At 42.4% G+C, this 22,482-nt stretch overlaps 1 protein-coding gene across 1 annotated transcript in view; it reads left to right on the top strand.

Moving 5' to 3' along the window:
* Positions 1–749: 749 nt before the first annotated feature.
* The window catches only part of avil (advillin), a 31,842-nt gene continuing 10,109 nt past the window's right edge, over positions 750–22,482 (top strand). Inside the window, exons 1-10 of the mRNA XM_056734796.1 lie at positions 750–887; positions 999–1,077; positions 13,963–14,037; positions 14,236–14,432; positions 14,828–14,936; positions 15,602–15,712; positions 16,517–16,722; positions 16,984–17,062; positions 18,996–19,094; positions 22,221–22,374. Of these exons, the coding sequence (XP_056590774.1) occupies positions 1,018–1,077; positions 13,963–14,037; positions 14,236–14,432; positions 14,828–14,936; positions 15,602–15,712; positions 16,517–16,722; positions 16,984–17,062; positions 18,996–19,094; positions 22,221–22,374 (1,090 nt within the window). The 5' untranslated portion in view covers positions 750–887; positions 999–1,017. The remainder of the gene's footprint in view (positions 888–998; positions 1,078–13,962; positions 14,038–14,235; positions 14,433–14,827; positions 14,937–15,601; positions 15,713–16,516; positions 16,723–16,983; positions 17,063–18,995; positions 19,095–22,220; positions 22,375–22,482) is intronic.

Raw genomic sequence — 22,482 nt, 5'->3', positions numbered from 1 at the left:
TATCTTGTACAGGGTTTGTTTGGAAATTTGACTGATTTAAAGTTTCATCCACAACATTGCTGCTTTTATGCAACCCAGAAGTCGACAGAAGCGTCAACGCCCTGTGCCATGTTAATTAGTCATCCCTGCATTTCCATATTATGTAAAATTACAATTGAAACATATCCGAGGAAATGCTATTATCAAAATCCATAATACAAATCTTCTTGAATGAGATATTATAGTAGACAGGCACAGTGAGACAAACCATATCTGCACTGGGCCCAAGGCATATCATTTAAGCAAATACTAAATGTATTTCACTTGAAGAGCTTCAAAGATTTGATACATAGGCCTCTTGAAAATCTTTTCAGATTTATTTGCATTTTTTAAATAAACAACCACAGTTTCAGACATATAGGCTATATATATGTATATATATATATTGTTTTGCAAATTTAATATTGGATTCATATTATCATGTGGTTTAATGTGTAAATGAATAATAATATGACAGCATAAACCTGCTAGTAGTAAGCAAACCTGTGACTCTTCACACGCCACCATCTGCTCCCTGGCTGCTTATGACTATTTTCTTCTGTTTTGAATATGTCGCCTTTGTTTACATTACTACTTTGCCTGGACTGTGCTTGGTTTCTTATCTCTTTATTCTGATTGGCCGGTGAGTTCAGCAGGAATTGACGGCAGATGCAAATGCAATCAAATGAAGTTTTAGTGAAATGAGCAAAACAAGAAGAGGTAGAACAGGACAAAAAAGGAGATGTTTTGCTTTGTGCATTGCTAGCATCAGTGTGATGTCACTGACTGGACTGCACACATCCACATTTCCATCCATCTGTCTGAGGAGAAACATCCTTTGAAAATTGAAATTTGACTTTTGTTATAAGGTAGGTTCTTATTTTTGACAGTTGTTACTGAAACCAATGAATGTCAAAAGATGGAACCTGTAATCACGATGCTAAATCAATGTCCAATGTGTTTTCTCTCTTGGTTTTTAGTCGGATACACTGTGCAATCATGCAACAAACATTTAGAGCGGTCACAAACAACCCTGGGATACTTATTTGGAGAATTGAGGTAGGTTTTCAATTCAAGCACAAGACAAACGGAATCATTCGTGAATCATGCCTAATCTTTTATTTCTGGATGATGTATTGCGTGGATCTAGCACAAATCAACCTTTTTCTGAGAGATACAGTAGTTTATGGTGATCTGTCGAGAAATATGCCATAGGCACAATAGCTGCTACTTTATCACTATATTCATTATGTCATTTGTATTATTTGAATTCTCGTTTGTGTGCATGAATGTAAACCAGTGATGGATAGGCTTATACACACTGCCGTTTCTTTTAGATGCTTTTTTGTTGTGTTATTTCCTTGAAAATGTTTTTAAGTGATGGATCCTTTGGCATAACGTCTGTCTCAGGGCTCTAGGTGAATTTGACTCTTTCTTATGAGGGTGCGGTTTGTGATCAAATCAAAGGGGGATGTTTTGGAAAGTTTCATGAAAATAAATGATAAACCACACTGAGCTTATGAGATGAAGATTAGGCATTGGTAGCATTTACAGATCAAAAATAACTTTAACAAACCAATTTCAGAACTATTTTTCATTCAATAGTTTAAACGCTAATTCAGACTGAGCCAACAAACACAGACATTCCTCATTTAGAATGCTGAGAATCACAGCTGTCGTGATAAACACAGGTATTGACAACAGTTTGTTATCAAGTCAGAACATTTCTGAATGGCACTCGGTGACACCATGAAGCCATCCGTGCCTGGATGAAAATCACTGGAACTGTAATCGTCATGTGACCTAGACGCGCTGTCATCTCTATTCTCGCTTAAGCGGGAGAGCTGACAGCAAAATATTAATATTTTAGCAGAGGCACCGATAAAAAGACCAGCGGGAGGGAAATTCCATCCTCGCAGGTAAATCGCACCCTGCTATTAATCGTTCAACAATGCTCTTGGCAGGTGTGGAGATAATTCTGTTGCCTTAATTTGATAAAAGATAATCTAATTAATAATACCAGAAGTTTCTATTTTATTGTGCACATGAATTGCATGTTTTATAGATTGTTTGCACATGACGTCAGGGCACTGCGTGGAGGGCAGGCAATGGTTTTCTATATAGGAATTCATCATCACAAATTCAGAATGTCTATGTTTTACCTCGCTTATGGTTGCTCAAATGAATCAAACAATGAAACCAGTTTTTTGTTTAACAAAAGTTGTTGTTCATGAGTGGGGGAATGCAAGTATTGAGTTAAGACGGAGGAAAAGAGATGTCTGAAACCTAGCTGAAATCCGCTGTTGTGAGGAGCCAAGTCTGGTTACTTAATGAGGGTTAATGTACCTACAACAAGGACCAGGAAAGTCCACATTTCTGTCAAAGCTTACTTGTGATAAACACTTGCGGCTGGTAAAAGCACGAGCCCTTATTAACCAGATAAAGTGAAAAATCTCACAGTATCCATGATAACCTGCCCACAATTGTTTGGCGTCATATAGAAGCAACAGCTGAATGTGTTTTTCCATGAGTGCAGATCTACACCTCACAGTACCATAGGGACTGCACCAGCAGAGTTGATCTTTCAAAGGAGGGTGAAAACAAAGATACCCTTAGCTTTTCCAAGCATCATTGATGCCAACATCCGTGAAAGGGGAAAGGACACAATGAAAACCTTCTCCAACACACGCAGACATGCCACACACTCTGACATTAAACCTGGAGACACCGTGCTATGCTGACAGCAGAAGCATACTGAACCAGCAAACCACTTGCAGTCACCAAAGTCAAGGGCACCATGGTAACTGAAGAAAGCAATTCTTCTTTCTTCAAAAATCTCAGTCAGACTGTGACAGAATCTTTATTGGAATTTGGATTTGAGAACGAGATTGAAGAAACTGATGTGCATAGCACTCCCTTAAGGTACCCCACTAGATCTAATCGCAGGCCCCCTGCTCACCTTTCTGATTATGTTTAGATGGCCTGTGCAGTGAAATTGAACATCCATAGAGACTGTTCAAAGTTATTGTTTCAGATACTAGGTAAATATGGAATGTTAAAAACACCTTTGTGCTGAGTGATTTCAACTCCCTTGTTTGTCAGTAAATCCATGTGTTCAGAAGAGTGATGTTATGTTATGTGTGAATGCTTGTTACGTGCATGTGTATGAAGGAGCGTGATGGGGGATGAACACATGTTTTAAAAAAGAAGTCAGTGAGTGTTTGTGCATCCGTGTCAAGTGATGAAATCACTCCAGTCCTTTACAAAATTACCCAATAGGCTAGCGTTCCTCAAATCTTACCCTGGACAGCCAATGCCCTGCAGAGTTTAGCTCCAACCCTGATGAAACACACAGGAGAAAGCTAATAAATGTCTTCAGGATCAATAGAAAACCACATGTGAGTGAGTTTGATCAGGATTTGAGCTAAACTGTCCGTGGGGCGAAAGAGGAGAGTTCAATGTTTGAAGTGAGGGTACTGTGTACCGAGGTCTGAGGTTTTGATAATTGTTTGCTGATGGATGATGTTTTTTCAGAGAAAAGTCAGCGAAGTTCCCAGCATTCAAATATGTAGTGGATGGGGGAGGAGTGGGGCGACAAAGAGAGTCTTGAAAAAGCTGCATTGCTTTTTCAAGCTGCATTGCTTTGTTTGGTGCATTGCTCACCTTGGTGGTATAGAAAGATGTTTTAGCTGTGAAAACTCTAATAGAAAAAGAAGAGAGTGGGTCAGCAGGATTCGTGGTCTTGTAATAACGGTCACCATGGCAATACCAGTCGTCAGCAGGTAGCCATAAAACATGACAGCTAACGTTAAAAAAAGAAAACTGATACAAAATGCAGAGTTTTTAACAAGTGGTGGACTTCTAAGTATTTATTTACTGAAGTCAAAGGTAAAGCTGTGTGCTTAGTCTTTGTAGAACAGATGGGTGTGATTATGGATTGCAATTTTGAATCGCCATTAAGAGACCAATCATGCAGAGAAATTCAAGAATTTGACTGATGCAGAGCTGGCACAGAAATCTGAAGCTTTGCTAACTAAGCTGCAAAGGTAGAAAGGCCTTATTACCAAACTTCACTCATCCAGGGATGAGCAGTCAAGACTAGTTTAGTGATATCCCACAAAAACAGTAAGTTATTGTCTGACGGGGAGTTTGTTAAAAAATGTTTGGTGGACTATGCAGCGCTAATATGCCTAAAAAAAGAAGCGTTTGCGAATGTGTCCCTCTCCAGGGGAACCTTTACGAGAGGGGTCGAGGACATCGTGGGAAACTGGAACTTCAGATGCAAAACAAAGTGTATAATTTTGACATTTTCTCCTTGGCTCTGGACGAGAGCTGTAATTTGTGCGACACAGCCCAGTTACTTATCTTTCTGCGTGGGATAACGAATGACCTTGACATTATGGAGGAACTGGCAGCAATGGGGTCAATGAAAGGGACTACAGAGGTAAATGCATGCATTGACAAGCTCGGACTCAAATGGGACAAATTGGCAGATGTTACAACAGATGGTTGCCCAAATCTGACAGGGACAAATGATGCAGATGCAAGATAAAGTGACTGAAATAAACCTTGAACAGAAATTTGTATAACACCAGGAGTTGAAAGTCGGTGCTAAAAATCAACCATGTCATTGATGTTGTAATTAAAATAGTTAACTTCATCAGGGCAAGAGCTCTGAATCACAGGTTGTTGTACTTTTGGATGAGAATGAAAGTGAACATTGGGACATAGGCTACCACACAACTGTGAGATGGCTCAGCCTGGGTAAGATCCTTAAAAGAGTATGGGATTTGATTGGGCGCTAAATGATGTTAATGGATGACTATAGATTAACAAAGTTCGGGAGAAGCCAGAGCATATAATTAAGACCGGCTGGTTCGCAATCCGCAATCAGACTCTACCCTATCAGGTCAAGCGAACCAGCACATAAGTACAGAAAGATTCTTACCTGAAGCCATCTCTAAAGGATTACACATCTACACATCACAGAAAGGACGTAAGGTATTCAAGGATCATAGGGGTTTGCAATCGATGCAGTCACGCAGCAGGGCCGATCCGTGAGGCAACATTTCTAAATACATCTTCCCGCAGATTAGGGAAGCGATTCCGTATCCCCACTTGTTTACGTCGCGCAAGTCACCTCGTTCGTTCCCACATGCAATTGCTGCCGGCACGCTAGCTCGCTGCTAAACGCCAGCTCATTGCAAACGCTAGCTCGCTGCTAAACGCCGGCTAATTGCAAATGCTAGCTCGCTGCTAACGGGGAACGAGCGTTAAGACGACGGCACCAGTAAACATATGCTAGTACGCCTCACAAGATCGCTGTGATTCGACCCAATCCAATAAAGATACGCTCAATGACAACATGTTAACGTTTCAATGGCTGTGCAATAATCTTGGGGGAAACGATTCGCTCTGTCAATCCATGCAGCAACGTTGACTCCAATCAACCCCAAATTCTATGACTCAATTCCGATACTTCACAATATATGAGAATGTACATAATTAAACTGACTTTACTAGTGTTTGAACAGCCGAACTCGCTGTCACGCAAGAAGCTGGGTGAGTACAATCTTTTAATACATTTAGATTTATCCACTGTCATTCCGCGGCGCCACTGCACTCAAGATTGGCATATCGCTGGCTAGCGCGGAACCGTGCGGTTCAGCGAATGTCAGTCATACTATTGTAAAACTTCCGGCGATTAGAAACATAATCGGCACTTCCGAAAGGGATTGCTGGTTAACAAATTTGTCCGTATCCAACGGGATACGTTTCTACACAGGGTGTCATTCCCATTTACATCTTGCCCAAATAATGCACGCACCCGTTACCATTAAAGGTGCAGTTTGTAACAATTTCGCAGTAAACTATCCCAAAACTACAAGCAAGTGTTTCATATATATTTTGTTCAACGGAGAATTTACTATATCTCAAATTATTCTTTCTACTTGTAAATCGTGTTTGTCACTGCCTTTCTGGCGTAGAAACCGCATGACCACAGTGTCTTGGACAAAGGTGGAAGTAGTGTCCAGGGTCTAGTTAGCCACAAGCTTGTTTCAAGCAGTAACTTATTTATGTACCACAAATATATGCAATATAATCATAATCTTTATTGCTCTACTTAATACGCTAACATGATTTTGCGTTCCCGTCTGATCAATGGCCATCAGCAGTGAAGACAACTGATTGCACCATTCCACGCGCCTTCACAGCGTCAAGCTACAGCCTGTTGTTTAGATCGTGCGCCATGTAGTGGCGGTTGTTACAAACTGTAGGGTTAAGCTACACAACAGGGGCACGCACCAGTATATTTACCACTTGCTTAACCGCAAGATCTCTATGGTATCTCGTCTGCCAACCTGAACACAACCGCATCTTGGAATCGCAACGCAGTCACAATGTTAACTCTGAAATAATTAATTGTTTTTTGACCCACACAGTGCACACATCAACTTGAAGATACATGAGCATTCCACAAGTCGGCTAGGCTAGGCCCTGCTCCAGGTGAGCCATTGTCGATGCCAGTTGGGGGGCCAGTTCGAGCTGGCCTGCAACAGCACTGTCCGGTCCGTTTACACGCTGAACATCACTCCTCCACCTACCCAAGCACCTGCCTCATGGCCAGCGGATCCGCTACTAACAGCCGTCGCTTGCCAGGATGCCGTCACCGGCCTGAGGAAGCACCAGTTGGCCGCTCCAGCGGAAGCCACAACTACCCTCATTTCTGCGACTTAGGCAACGTCTCAGCATTCTTTGGGGACTGCTGTCCCCTCTCCGATGCCTTTAAACGCTCCGGTTCTGGAACCTCCTCCGGTCTCTAACAGCATCAGGGTGCAGATTTTAGCAGAAATTCAGGCTGCTTGCACCAGAGGCAGACCAATCACCAATGCCGGTCCCTCCCCATTTGGCCTTAATATTCAATTAAATCATCCTCTAAATACCTTGCTAACAGCCTCCAGAAACTCAAACATCCATCCCGTTTCTCACAGGGCCCAACGGACATACCTCACGGCTTGGAGGAACTTCAAAACGTTTCACCTCTCATACAACATCCCCTTCCCGGATTCTTCCCTCCTCTCCATCACGTCATTCATATCCTTTCTCAATAACACGAAGCATCTCCAAGCCAGCTCCATCAAAGGTTACTTGAGTGGGATCCAATTTTTCACAATTGATGTTCAACGCACCTTCCACAGTCATAGGAAGTTCTCAGACATCCATGTTCCTCGAGGCCATCCAGAGAACCCAACCTACTCCCCGACATGCCAGACAACCCATCACCTTAGAGGTCCTAACCAAATTAATCTCTAATCTTCGCAAACGTTCATCTAACCATTTCTGAATTGTCCATACTCCATTCTGACACAATCTCGTTCTTGATCAAGCAAGCGAGACAGACCAGGCCGGACGAGGTCATCTGCTCACCTATCAAGCCGTTCCAAACCCTGGCAGCATACATCCCCTTCAGGAGGTCACAGGTTACATCTCCATCTGACCCTCTCTTCATGGACGATTCTGATCGCCCCGCTTCTTGCTTTTGGTTCATCTAAACATCTAAAATCGGTTCTGTTACAACTAGTCATCCCAGCGGATCCACTCTCCACCCATTCATTCTGCATTGGCGCGGCAACCACTGACGCCCAAAAAGGCCCTCATGCAATCTCAGATCCAAGCACTGGCCATTGGTCTTCTGAAGCATTCAAACGTTATATCAGGACCGACCGTGCCCTCATCAGAAAAGCACACCGGACCCTCCTCACCCACCTTGTTCAGCACCAGCCTTCATCCACCCACCAAGCATCTCCTCCTAGATGAAGCATCATCACTGCGCCTCCCCTCATCAGAGGCACCTTCACTCCATGCCACTAGCTCCTTCATGTTCTGCCGCAGCAGACCCAACTTCCCCCCAGTAAATTCTTCCCTCGCATGCTCCCCTTCCCCCATCCCATTACCCAGAAGCTGGCATTGCATTGTGCGACCGCTTCATCCCTCACTCTGCCGCAGCAGAATGTCTCTCCTCCCCTTAGCTGAATCCCTGCATGTTTCCCTTACCTCTTCCTGGAAGTATTGTGCTTCCTCCCTCACTCTGCCGCTGCAGAATGTCTTCCCTTTTCCAAAATTCCCTTGCATGCTTCCCTTACCTCTTCCCCAGAAGCCAGCATCGCACCATGTTTCCTTTCCCCATTTCCCTTCCCCAGAAGCCAGTATCGTATTGTGCTACCGCCCCCGCAGGGGCCCGTGCTTCATCCCTCACTCTGCCGCTGCAGAATGTCTTTCCTCTGATAGAATCCCTCACATGTTTCCCTTGCCCCTTCCCCTGAAGTATTGTGCTTCTCCCCTCCCCCTATCATGGCCGAAGCCAGTATCGCCGCTGCGACCGCCCCAACATGGGGGCCCGTGCTTTATACTTCTCTCTGCTGCAGCAGAATGTGTTCCCCCCAATACTAGGAGGCCATTGCTTCAAACTTCTCTCTGCTGCAGCAGAACGTGTTCCACACCCAAGCTACAAGCCAGTGTCACCGCAGTGATCACTCCAGGGTTTCCAACTCTGGCTCTACCGCAGTTGACGCCAAGCAGCACGAAGATAGCATCGCATTAGCCAACACCCCCACAGGAGCACATTGGTTTATACTTCTCTCTGCTGCAGCAGAACGTTCTCCACACCCCCACCCATGCCAGAAGCCAGTATCGCCTGATCGACCACCCCTGCAGGGGCCCGTGCTTCATACTTCTCTCTGCCGCAGCAGAATGTGTTCCCCCCCATACTAGAAGCTAGCGTCACTGCAGAGACCGCCCACAGGCTTCCAATCTTCACTGTGCCGCAGCAGATGCCACGCATCTCGAAGCTAACTTTGCCGCAGCGAGTGCCCAAGCAAGGGCCATTGCTTCAAACTTCTCTCTGCCGCAGCAGAACATGTTCCACCCCATCCGTGTTAGGAGCCGGAGTCACCGCAGTGACCACCCCTGGGCTTCCAATCTTTACTCTGCCGCAGCAGATGTCCCGCATTTCGAAGCTAACATGGCTGCAGCAAATGCCCCGCAGGGGACCATTGTTTCCTACTCACGCTCTGCCTCAGCAAAAACCTTTGATCCTCACAGCCAGTGTCGCCACAGCGACCGCCCAGCAGAGGCCCATGCTTTCAAACCATTCTCTGCCTCAGCAGACGCCTGGCATCAGGAAGCTTGCTTTGCCGCAGAGAACAACCCCACAGAGGCCCGTGCTTCCAACTAATGCTCTGCCACAGTAGACAGGCAAAAGTCACCCAGCCGAAGCTAGCTAACCTTCCAGCTTCGTTGCTCCCCAGGAACATGATCCTAATTCCCGATCACAGAAGAACTCCCTCGGAAATCCACATCCAGAGGCCATGACAACAGATGCTACATCAGGACCTGCACGACCCACCAGCCCATGGCGACCGCAAGCCACCATCCAGGAAGCCTTTCTCTAAGTATGCGCTGCCTGGCTGCTGTCCTACTCATATCCTTGCACTTTTTGGGGGGCGGGAGCGTTCCGGGATCGAATGGAATCGGCGAGCTCGGAACCTGCTCCCCGGACAGCACGCCAAACACGCATACTTTTACTTCCCCTGCTATCTTCATTATCTGCTCATGTGAACTCGTGAATAGCCCTGTGGTATATATATTCCGCCGGCATATAGTGCCAGTGCACTTGCAACCCAAGCTGAGTTTGGTTCCCGTCTTGAGCGTCCTTTGCTGGTCCTACTCCCCCTGCCTGTATCTAATGCTTTTCTGTCTTTTTTCCACTGTCCTTTCCAATTAAAGGCAAAATGCCCTAAAATATATCTTTGAAAAGAAGAGTATGGGATTTGAGAGCAGAAATTCTGGAGTTCTGTGATGCAATGTGGATAATGCAGTGAACTTGTTCAAGCCCAACACAGGCTAGAGTTCAGGTTCGGTAATGCGATACAATTTCAGGTTGGGTAATCACAGCATTGGTGTTATCGTAAATGCAGAATTTGAGACAAACTCATCACCCAACACCAATGACTTGGACAAAGAAATTAAGTCACTTTGGAACAGAAAATTTGACTTCTGTAGCAACAGATTTTTTTTAAGTTTTTTACATAATTAGGAATAGTATTCCATATGGATTAAGAATCATACATGATTTTTTCAACCAATTTCTCTTAAAAGCATAATTTAGAGATGTGAAATCAAGAAAATTGTTAAGTCGATCTAGAAACACCCTCTGCGTTGGCGAGGAGAGGTCTTCCTTGTGAAGACATGTCTCTTTGGAGCAAAGAATTCAACTGTTTTTCGATTTAATAATTACTCTATCAAAGTTAAACTTTCCTCCTGCCTTATCATCTTCACAAATGATTACGGCAAATATTTTACTTGAGCCTTAACAGGAATATTGTATAGGAATGGGACAAAGCAGGATTTTACGGAAGATCACATTTTTCCAAATTCAAAGATAGACCAGAGAAAACACTAATAAGGTCAAGAGCGGTAGGGATCTGTAGTCTAGAGAACCTGTGACAGTCTCTGCCTCCACGTTCCCCCACGGAATACACCAGTCTCCCGTGAATCAGCTGTAACAGAATACCTGACCGTCAACAAATTATCATTATTATTATTATTGCAATTTATTTCTGACTTGGCTGGACGATGATCTGCTCGCCTTCATCAGGCTCCCAGATGCCGATAAGTACTCCCTGGAGTATTTTCTTAACTGAGTCCTGCAGGCAATGTGGTATGAATTCTGCATCTGTGAAATTGATAAAGATGGGCATAGTAATCATTCAGCACCAGACGTTAACGGGGGTCTGTTCTGGCTCACCTCTGGTCCGTGCCCCAGTCCTCCACAACCTAGCGCTCGGCACCAAAACTCCATGGTCTCCACTATCCCAAGGCTGCATGCAGCAGCCCTGGCGAGCACATTCCGTCGCGCTCCCAAGCCTGCTCATCGCTGCACTCCCAAACGGCGCCCTCGCCATATCGCTCCCAACCGGCCTCCAGGCATCTCCACTCACAATACCCCTAGCCATTCCAATCATGAACTACTCCAGCTAGAGTGTGTCCCCCTTTGCAACCCACAGACTGCCTCGATCCCTTTCCAGTGTTCTCCGAGCCGTCTCCAGAGCTCTGCCCCATCCCTCTCCGGTGTTCTCCGAGTAATCTCCAGAGCTCCGCCCAATCCCTCTCCAGTGTTCTCCGAACAGTCTTCAGAGTTCAGCCCTGATCACTCTCCAGTGTTCCCCAAGAAAAAAATCTCCAGAGCTCCTCCTCAACCTCTCTCCATTGTCCAGCTCAGAGTCATCTCCAGCACTCCTCTCAGAGGTTTCCCTTGGTTTTGCCTCAGAGGCTTTTTTTGGGGGGGAGGCTATCATCCCCCAGCTGCAGGGGCCGGGCCCTGTCTTCCTTGGCAAAACTACGAGGGTGGTCACAGGCTGGAGCAGGTCGTCATGGCCACCTCTAGCCAGACGTGCAAGATTTGAGAGCGCAGGAAAGTGCTCTCTTGAATTTCCACCATTCTAGCACCGATTCCTTTCTACCTTTGGAATTAATTACTTCAAAACACGATTAAATCATTGTGATTTAATTATTAAATTGTTTTATGCTCTTATTTCTGTTTCCAAAAATTAGTAGCCAATGTAAATACAGTTTATACCTCTTATTTCTTATCTTTAAGAAACGCCTGAAAACACATCTCTTCCGCCAACATCTGACTGATCTGTTCTGACTCTTTTCTTCTCTACTCTTTTCTTCTCTAATCTTAAAAAAAAAAAAAAAAGTATGAATGAATGGTTCCGTATACATATATGAGCTATATGAGACTAGTCCTCTTTTTGATTGCACTTATGCTTTTGTTGTACTTATGCTGTCCTAATTGCTTCCATTATCTACCCCACTTGTAAGTCGCTTTGGATAAAAGCGTCTGCTAAATGACTAAATGTAAATGTAAATGTTATTTAAGTCATTTAATAAGCGTATTATTGCATAGCATACCCTTTATCACGTTGTCTCTTTCTTCCGGGTCAAGCATCCGTAGAATTAGCATTTCAGGAGCCGGGAACGTTGCAATCCTGTTCATCAAGTGAAGTGGGTTTGCGGATGTTACGCTAGAACCCATCAATACTTCCAGACGTGAAACTCATGCACGGCTGACTTCAGAGAGCACATGCTCAAGAGATGCTGCTTGGCAGTGTTCAATAAGTCTGATGGACCATGGTAGTGCAAGAGATGCGCTGGGAGTGGATTTGTCAGACTCAAGTTCATTAGTCGCATCTTTGAATAAATTGAGAAATGCGACCATTGTTTTCAAAGTGTTCTCAATTATCTGCGCAATTTTTTCGTATTGGTTGTTGGTAACCAGCAAAGTGACGATGTGCTCATACTGTTGCAGTAAGTAGTCCAGCATATCTTAATTTGAATTCCATCGGGTCTCGGATGATTGTTTGAGGGATGTCTTTAAGATGTTCTGCAGACACAACTGTTTTTTGGTCAACAGTTCAGACCGCTCTGGTGTCTTGCCCAAGACATCTGGGGCAAATGCGCTGGACAAAATGATGTTCAGTATATGCGCATTGCAGTTCAGTCTGGTATATCCACACAGTGCAGCAACTATATTGGCTCTGCGGTCAGTAACAAACACAACAAGACCAACTAGCAGTGAAGTGTCTTATCCAAAGGCAAGAAGTTTCTGAAACAACAGGTTCCTGATGTTTTCTGCAGTTTTTGGCACGCCATTTTCAAACGGAGCTGCAAACAACACCCTCGAAACATGACAAAAGTCATTGTTTGTGTAATGCGGGGTGCTTTATATGAAGGAAGTTTTGTCTTCGGTCCATATATCTTTTGTGATGGCACATCCATACGTTTCAATGGTGGTCTTTATCACCCTTGCCACAAATGCCTGGAGTTCTTGCGATCTCCCCTCAACATGCTGAGATACAGTGACTGGGTGAGGCAGAACATCTTTAACATCAAATCTGCCATATTTAGCGGTTACATCAATGAAATGTTGAACAATGTCCACAAAGCCTTTTTCAGCAACGAAGTCGTATGGTCGAATGTTTTTACAGCAAACTTCAACGCATTTCTCTGTAGTATCTTGCTTAACACATGCGGCGAGAAGTGCTTTATCTTTGAAGCATAGCTTACTTTGACCAGGTATAATTGAGCAGGTATGTCACCTCAACCCAGAGTTGCCAGACTTGTGTCCGTTGTATATTATCACTTTTGCACATTTATTGCAACTAGCGAATTGTAATTCTTTATTACTTGGACTTTCCTTGCTTCTGTTTTGTGCAGTAAATCGCCGCTTTGATCTTCCTCCCTACTTTGTTTACCGGCTTCATTCTTGCTCGCCGATATAAATCCCGCGGAATCCCAATCCGAATGCAGTCCTCTACTGTGTGGCTAAAAATCATGGTAAACTTAAGCATATATATTATTAAATTACCAAAGGAGTTGCATCAGTATTTGTTTCATTTTTATTTTATTAAATGACACAAAAAAACTATAATAAACAGTATTAACTGTTTTATAATTAATAAGTATTATTTGAACCGGATGTGTAAAAATTAAACCCGAAACACACATGATTGGTATCACGCGATGTATCTAGCCAATAAGGAAAAAGTGTGTGGTCATCACAGCCTGGTGCAGCTGGTCATGAGATGCTGCGCCATGGCTGAGCTAGCCGGCTGTTCTCTAAATGCTCTCATGGTACTTTGATGCCACACGTGAAAGTCACGTGCAGTCAGCGCCCCGTTCAAGTCAGACAAAATTTCTAACCGACATGCAACGGTCTGCACAGCGCCACGTGAAGTCGAACACACCTAATGTGTTCCTTGTGCCCCTCTATCTTGTGTCATGGCCCTGCTCTGTCCTCCTTATTCATTCATTTGTTCTCTTTACAGCCATTTTGCTTTATTAAATCAAAATGACAATTTCACACTTTTTTCACTCTAGAAAATGGATCTGGTTTTGGTCCCGGAAAGTGCTCATGGACAATTTTATGACAGCGACTGCTATTTATTGTTGCAAGTAAGTGCATGGAAAAAGATTTCATTTTAATACCCATAAACCAGCTGAAAAAAAGACAAGTTGAATCATTAGTTGGTTTAATTAGGGTTGGAGATAAACTGTGGCTGTCCAGCCACCAAAATATATTTTATTCTGGTTGGATTGCTATTGGTGTTTTCCTCCTCTCACCTGCATTCGTTGTCTTTTATCCATCTGCAGACACGCAAGGCTGGCAAATCAGCATACTATGACATACATTATTGGCTAGGTTCCATGTCCACACAGGATGAGCAGGGAGCTGCTGCAATCTATGCTATGCAGCTGGATGAATTCCTGGGAACCTCACCCGTGCAGCACCGTGAGGTTCAGCACCATGAGTCCAGCATCTTCTGTGGATACTTCAAACAGGGCATCATGTGAGCACAATTGTTTAAGGTTCATCATTCATCTAGCTGCAAACGTTTGTCTCCCTATCATCATCTCTGTTTGAAATGGAACGCTGCAAGTCATTTTACACACTCATCTTTGTGTTGTGAGTTTTTATTTGCTTGCTCAGTAACTGATCTGTGTTCATATTTTAACCAAACCGAATTTATTCATCTAGTTAAATGGTCTTGTTTCCTCCGGAGTTTATTGATGGTTTTATAACAATAATACAAATCCTTCATCTAAGAATTGTTGAAACTGTACCTCACTGGATGGACTGTACATCAGGAGTTGGGAAGGAATTTTGAAGTTCTACACTTGATCGTTTGTACTCACAATCATTCATGAGTTGCTCCAGCCATCATTTAGATGTGTGTTTTCTCAGATATAAGTCAGGAGGCGTGTCCACTGGAATGAATCATGTGCAGACAAACACTTATGACATTCAAAGACTGCTTCACGTGAAAGGAAAGAGGAAGGTGACTGGCACAGAGGTGAGCAAACTCTAATAACTAAAAACTATTATCACTTCTGCTAGTGACCACAGCCCATTCACTAACCTGTATTCCCACTCGTGCCTGAAATTGTGCAATAGTATTTCAAAACAATAGTATTTTCCAAACGAGTGGAAATGTAACCCAAGAATGAGTCTTAAGAGTATCAGAACTTATGAATGTTACTGATGTGTTATTTGTGTGGTGAAACCACATGTGAGATTTCGTTCACATCTTTAAATATCAGAAGCATTTAAGTGCCCATCAAAAGACATCTGGCACAAAATGGAGCTGTTGTGAATCCTCTTTTCCACAAACATAAGTCAAGAGTGTCTCTTGACAGATGTTTAAAGCTCATCAATGACCCGTTATTCTAAGAGTAGTTGCAAGATGTTCGTGAATTTTCATCATTAAATTGTTGCTTTTGGTCTGTAAATTTGGTATGAGCTTTCCTGTAGCTCATTGTTAAGTGGGTTGGATCCCGGGGGGATTGCACATACTTCGAAAACAAATCTATAGTATAATGCAATGAAAGTCGCACTGGATAAAAGCGTCTGCCAAATGCATAAATGTAACTCAGAATACAATTAAAATCCAGAAATGGTGTCCAGAACACAACTGGAGACTTTAAGGCCGACTACTTTCATTTTTGTGTTTTTTTGTAGGTGGAAATGAGTTGGGGAAGTTTTGACACTGGCAGTGTTTTTCTCTTGGATCTTGGCAAGACCATTGTCCAGTGGAATGGGCCTGAAAGCAACAAACAAGAACGGTTGAAGGTTCACTTCTACCTGATCAATTTATGTGTTCTGATTTTATTGCTCTTATGGGACATATTTTAGTTGAAACTATAAATAAAGCAATGGTCGGGTTCTTCATAATTTCCCAACCACGAGTTGAAAGAATCCAGCATGTTTAAGAGTGTGGACTATATACCACTACAAGTGGTTCTTTGCACATTATCACAGGGCAGCATTTCTCAAAGTGTGGGGTGGGAATAGAGACATGACCGGTGGGGCGTGACAAACGGGAGGAAATTGGGTCATTTGGGTTAGAGTGCACGATTAAAAATGATTCTGTGGGCTTAATAAATAGCATAAAATAAACAGCTATAATAACTTCAAATCTAATCAAATCTTTTAGAGTCATTTAACTGGTCTTTTAGTGGGACATTTATAAAATAATCCTGCAGTTAAGTTTATTTAATGAACAAATCATATTTTTATATACACTTAATAAGTCTTGTGAATTCTAATAGAAACATATTTGAGTTACTCAGATTTACCTTTTTAACTAACATTTACATTTAACATTTACTCAATATTTCATTGATTTCACAGCTGTAAAATGTTATTTTTTTGTGTAAATTGTTTCACATAAAATCACAGTTTTTGTTTTATTATAGTGTACAGTACAGGGCAAAGTTCTCTTTAGACAGGGTTCCTCAAAGGTGCAAAAATGCAAGCTCACTTTAATGTGGTCGTAAAATGAAGACTTCAAAATGCAAAGAATTGGGTGTTTTAGTTTATATAAGTGCAGTGCTACTTTTACGCTGTTTATGCTGTTTTTTTGTTGACTGTAAGGGCATGATGCTGGCCAAGGACATAAGAGACCGTGAACGAGGAGGTCGGGCAGAGATCGGGGTGATTGAGGGAGATGCAGAAGCAAAGTCCCCTCACCTAATGGCCATTATGACCAGCATTCTTGGTGAACGGCCCTCTGTGCTGCCCAGTGGAACGCCTGATGAAATATCAGACCAGGAGCAGATGACTAAGCTCACCCTCTACCAGTACATACTCTCACATTTACATGCCATATGGCCACTTAAATATCATTTAGCACATGGTGGATGATCTTACTGCCTTCAGGCCCTTTCATGGATTTGTGTCAGGGTTGCAAAGCATCTCTCAACATGTTATGTACTGAGCTGTCGTTGTAACACTGGATAGAAATAAAATAAAATGAATAAAAATAAAAAAATGCCTTCATGTGAACCATGCCTTTAAAGTCATGCGTTTTTATGTTGAAACGTTCTCTTCTCTTTCTAAAGTGTGTCGGATGAGAATGGAACTATGAAGATCACTGAGATCTCAACCAGTCCACTAACACAGGACATGTTGAATCATGATGTAAGTACATGATATTACTGCACTGAGTCATGCTTTTGTTGTTTAGTCTAGTTACTCTGTAACGTGTTTTGATTGATATTGATATTTATTGTTTTGAGTTCCTAGAAGTATGTAACGAAACAGATTGTTTTCATGTACTTAATATACTGATTTTTTCATTTAATTATCTACCCATTCATTCATTAATTCATGCATTAATTCAAATATAAATTCATTTAAAAATATTATCAATATGAAATGAATGCATTGTCTGTTATGAAACATTTTGCGACACATCGCTTTCCCTCACTTTCATCAGCAGAGGTCACAGTCGAGCTTTGATTCGAAAAGCTTTGAGTAATGAACCTTTTTCCGATCCAGTTTTGTTGAATGTTTCGGTGGTTCAGAAAGTTTCTTACTTTGTCCGATAAATGAAATACCAGGCAGGGGAAACAAGACAGGCTACATTAGCACAGTGACAACTACACAAACGATACTCAGCCCAGAATCATCAGAATGAATGGGTTTAAATATCCCGAGGTGCAACAGACAACAAGAAACATGTGAATACAATCCTGTACTGTACCTAATAGATGATCTATTTCCCTCGACCGAAAGCCTATGCATTTTTCCCATAGACTTTTGGAAGATCGCAAAAAAATAAGCCCTGTGATTAACAAAGGTTTATGATGTTTACACGTTTTGTCTGTTAAGATTAGCGTTACAAATGAACACAATATTTGTTACTATTGAAACCGAAATACAAGCGTCAGAAGTAAAAAGCTAACACGATGCTATAAACAGACTACTCTTAAAGGGGTCAAATGGCGAGAACACATGTTTTTCTGTGTCTTTGGTGTGTTATAAGCTGCTCATGCATGTATTAGACAATTAAAATTGCAGAAATGAAGGTGTGAGAACAACAGATCCATTCTAAGTAAAAGCGAATGCTTACCCAGACCTGTCTGAAACACCTCGTGTGAGCACACCCCCACAAATCTACATCAGTTGGTTGTCTGATTTGACTGAGACCGCCCAGATGTATACGCAAGTATGGTGGTGTGCCTGTCAGAACAATTGAAGAGGAACCTGACGTTCCAAATATGGTCAGAGGCGTTACATTTCCCCTCACACGCTTGCAGTATTACACCAATCCCTACACACTGATGAACTGGCCAATCAGAGCACACCTTGCTTTTCAGAGCCATGAGCTTTGTAAGAATGTGGTGTTTCAGAGGGACGGAGCAAAGAGGAGATACAAACATGCACAGTGTGTGGAAAATATAGCGTTTATGAACCTTAAATCGTGAATACACATTACATTAGATCTAAAACAAACCATAATATTCCTTTTAGCCTTGTCATATCACCCCTTTATGGTCACTAGATATCAAGGTCAACACCTCTAAGCCTCCGACAACTCTTTCAAACTTTATAAAAAATGTGATCCCTGGTAAGTAATTACTCCATGAATAAATCCGCATCTACGTTTTAGGAGATTTGTGCCGACGTTGCATGACGTTTAACGTCCCTTCCAAAGGAAGTAGTTATCAACCACTGTTTTTAAGACACCATATGGCTTAAAAAAATCTAAATCTGGTTATAATTGGTGTGTTTTATGTCATAGAATAAAACGTGAAAATATTTAGAGGTTTTGTTTCCCACAGACTTTATTTCGGGCGATTAAGCCAAAACCCATTCAAGAAACCCAGAGACATTGGATAGATGGAACAGGAAGTCCTAAAATGCTAACTCACTTCTTGGTTTTTCATACCAAAATATGTTCCCTCTGAGCCTCCATATACTGACTAATGAGTCCAAAGGCTCATAGGAATGGGAGTCCAAAATGAGTGGCAAAGATTTGGGTTGGAGTGCCCTCTTGTGGATCGGACAGACACTCCAACTGGTGATTATGACAGCTTCACTCCAATGATACATATATGGTTGTGTGCAGGACTGTTATATTTTGGACCAGGGGGGAATGTCAATATTTGTGTGGAAAGGGAAGACCGCAAACAAAGCTGAGAGACAAGCAGCCATGAACAGAGCTTTGGTAAGTTTCAGCTATACCATTTCAAACCCATCATAAAAAAAGGCTCATTTATGTGTGTTTTCCTTTGTGTTGAAAATGTCAAAAGAAAACATAACCTAACCTGGCCTGGCCTTAATTCAGAAGGAAGTATTAGGCTGGTATAAATTAGGGCTGTGTCTTGGCAAGTGCCTCCCGATACGATACACATCACGATAGATTGGTCACGATACAATATATTGCTATGTATTTCGATACGATACACATTTGCGATATATTCCAATACTTTAAATAGAAAATGTAAACATTTGAGTTAGAAATACAACATGCTGTGCACCACCTGGGGTTTTCTGTAAGGATAAGTGTAAAAACATCCCTTCGAGTGGCCATGATGTGCGATGCAAGGACTTAGGTTTGGGTTGCTACCCTCAAGTGGGTAGCACAGAGGAATAAGGTGGGTCACGTGGCTGTTGTGGTGCATTACAGTTAGAACAATGAACGTGGGCAGTATAAAACCCCGGGTTCATTCATGCTGTAAATGTGCTGGTTTCACATCCGCGAAAGCACAATAAATATCTTTGTCTTTTTGGATTCAAATTTTTACTTAACACATTACTCCATGATAGTGTCAATTTCGGTAATGAAAATAATTACGAAAAATATTGTCAACGACCATTTTCCCAAGACAAAGACGAAAAGTAAGGCCATTAAACAACAACTAAAACTTTATCAGCACGCAATATCAGTGACGAGAAATGATGAGACTAAAATTTACTATAAAAATAAAACTTACCCAAAACCTGATGCAGGCATCAGAAGATGTCTATGTCTTATATTTTTCACCATGCTCGCTTCCACTAACTTTTGGGCGTCTGTATATGACATGATTTTAAAAAATGTATCGATAGTAGCGGTATCACTATCGATACACTATTGAAAAAAAGTATTGCGATAGTTTCATGTATCGATATTTTTGCACAGCCCTAGTATAAATGCTATACAAGTCTTAACTTTACCATTGACCATAAAATCCACAATGTGATTAGTTGATAAAGAAATTTTATTGAACTAAGAACAATGTTGATCCTGGAATGTCCTAGCTGGTGAAATCATGTTGACCATTTTATTGTTTATGATTTCATCTGTCATGTAACTAGCATGTTCTGTAGCTGCACATGTAATACCCTATGCAGGCCACGCCCCTCTTCTAAACACACCCACCGAAAATGAACGCAGCCCAAACTTGGTCAGGATGAAATGCTGAATGACCGTGACGAAGTAATAGTACTGCAGATTACAAATATTAATAGCTTAACACCCAATATTTGAGAAACACTTCTCTTCCAGGTTCTGCCAATGAAATTGAACATTTTTCAAAGAATTTAATTAACAAAATATTCAAATATGCGGGTCTTCCTATCGCTGTCTTCCAATTATTTTGCCTTGCAGCACTTTTCGGGGAGTATTGACCAATAAAAGGAATAGAGGGATCCAGACTTAAAAAACTTTCTGAAATCGTCTTAAAATTTAAAGCTGTTTAAAAAGATGAAATGGTTGGTCAGTATTGCAGTCACTCAAAATTAATCTCTCTCATAGATTTACTATTATTCTGTCAGCGGTAAATTCATGGAAGGCCTCCCCTCATGCGCAGGCTGTGCAGGTTCCGCAGACAGCGTATGACATCACAGAATTGCGACTGCTCTGTGATCATGATTTACTTCTTATGTGGCTATTATTGTTTACGATAGTTTAGGTCAGCACTTGAGGTTCGCTACTGGCGTTACGGAACAACTACTGGATGACAAGCAGTCTGGCTTCAAAACAAACCACTCCACTGAGACTGCACTGCTCTCAATCACAGAAGCAATGTGGCTAGCCAAGGTGGAATCTAAATCCTCGGTCCTGATTCTGCTAGACCTATCTGCAGCGTTTGACACTGTGAATCATCAGATACTGATAGCAACCCTATCATCTCTAGGACTCTCAGGCTCACCTCTCCGCTGGTTCAAATCCTACCTCTCCGGCAGATCCATCAGGGTGTCATGGAAGGGCTCGCTGTCCACTGCTCACCACATGATCACCGGGGTCCCTCAGGGATCTGTGTATGGACAGCTACTTTTTGCTATCCACACAACATGGGACCCATCATACGGCCACATGGCTTCTCGTATCACTGTTACGCTAACGACACCCAGATCTACATCTAGTTTCACCCAGACGATTACACTGTAGCAGCTCGCATTACAGCCTGCCTAGAAAACATCAAGGCTTGGACGAAAGAGCATTAACTCCAGCTGAACCCTGCCAAGACAGAACTACTAGTGTTTCCGGCACACCCCACGGTGCAACAAAATCTCACCATCCAAATTGGGAATACCTCAATCACTCCTTCAAAAACAGCCTGGAACCTCGGAGTCATATTTGATTAACAGCTGTCCTTCAATGATCACATTGCAAAGACAACGCGGTCATGACGATATGCCTTATTCAACATTAGAAAGGTTAGACCCTATCTCACTGAGCATGCGGCACAACTCCTTGTCCAGGCCCTAGTAATCTCAAGGTTGGACTACTGCAAAAGGGCTCATGTGACAGCCCTTTTCATCTCTCTCCACTGGCTACAGGTTGAAGCCCGTATCAGATTCAAGTCACTAATGCTTGCCTACAGGAATATCACTGGATCTGCACCAACATATTTTCACACCCTCCTGCACTCCAACAACCTGTTAAGAATCCTGCATTCAGCAAACCAGCGGCACCTTGTATTGCCTTCCCATAAGGCCAGTAAATCGCTTTCCCACTCATTCTCCTTCACCACTCCCTCCTGGTGAAACATTCTTCCAAACTAGGTCCGGTCAACCACATCTCTCACCAGATTCGAAAAAACTACTTTAAACTCATAGTCTCTATGCATACTTGACAGACAAATTAAAAAAACTCTAACACTAACCGTTCTCTCTTTCTCACTAACCCTTCTATTGGATGTATAATCAAAAGTCATGTTATGTTTAAGGAATGCGTTGATGATCTGCTGGTAAAGTCAATAACAAGAAACCTCAGAAAGCGCATTCTTTCTGCATTGATGTGATTATGAAAGATGAACCAAGTGATTTTTATTTGTATTCTGATTATATGTTTGTATTTCTCCAGGAGTTCATTAAAATAAAGGGTTATGCAAATACTACTAAAGTGGAAACTGTCTGTGATGGAGGAGAATCAGCTCTCTTTAAACAACTCTTCAAGACCTGGACTGTCAAAGATCAGACAAACGGTCTGGGACGCACACATGCTGTAGGGAGAGTGGGTATGTGTATTACTTTTCGGCATGTTCATACTTCCATCATTCCTTTCTTTGAACATTGCTATGTCAAGGAACCAGAATAAAATTTGTAAACAAAGAATGGGCTGGGTT

This window comes from Triplophysa dalaica, chromosome 21 (genome assembly GCF_015846415.1).
Source record: "Triplophysa dalaica isolate WHDGS20190420 chromosome 21, ASM1584641v1, whole genome shotgun sequence".
NCBI classification, from domain to species: Eukaryota; Metazoa; Chordata; class Actinopteri; order Cypriniformes; family Nemacheilidae; genus Triplophysa; species Triplophysa dalaica.
Note: the sequence above shows the minus strand (reverse complement) of the source record. Positions and strands in the feature narration are given on the sequence as shown.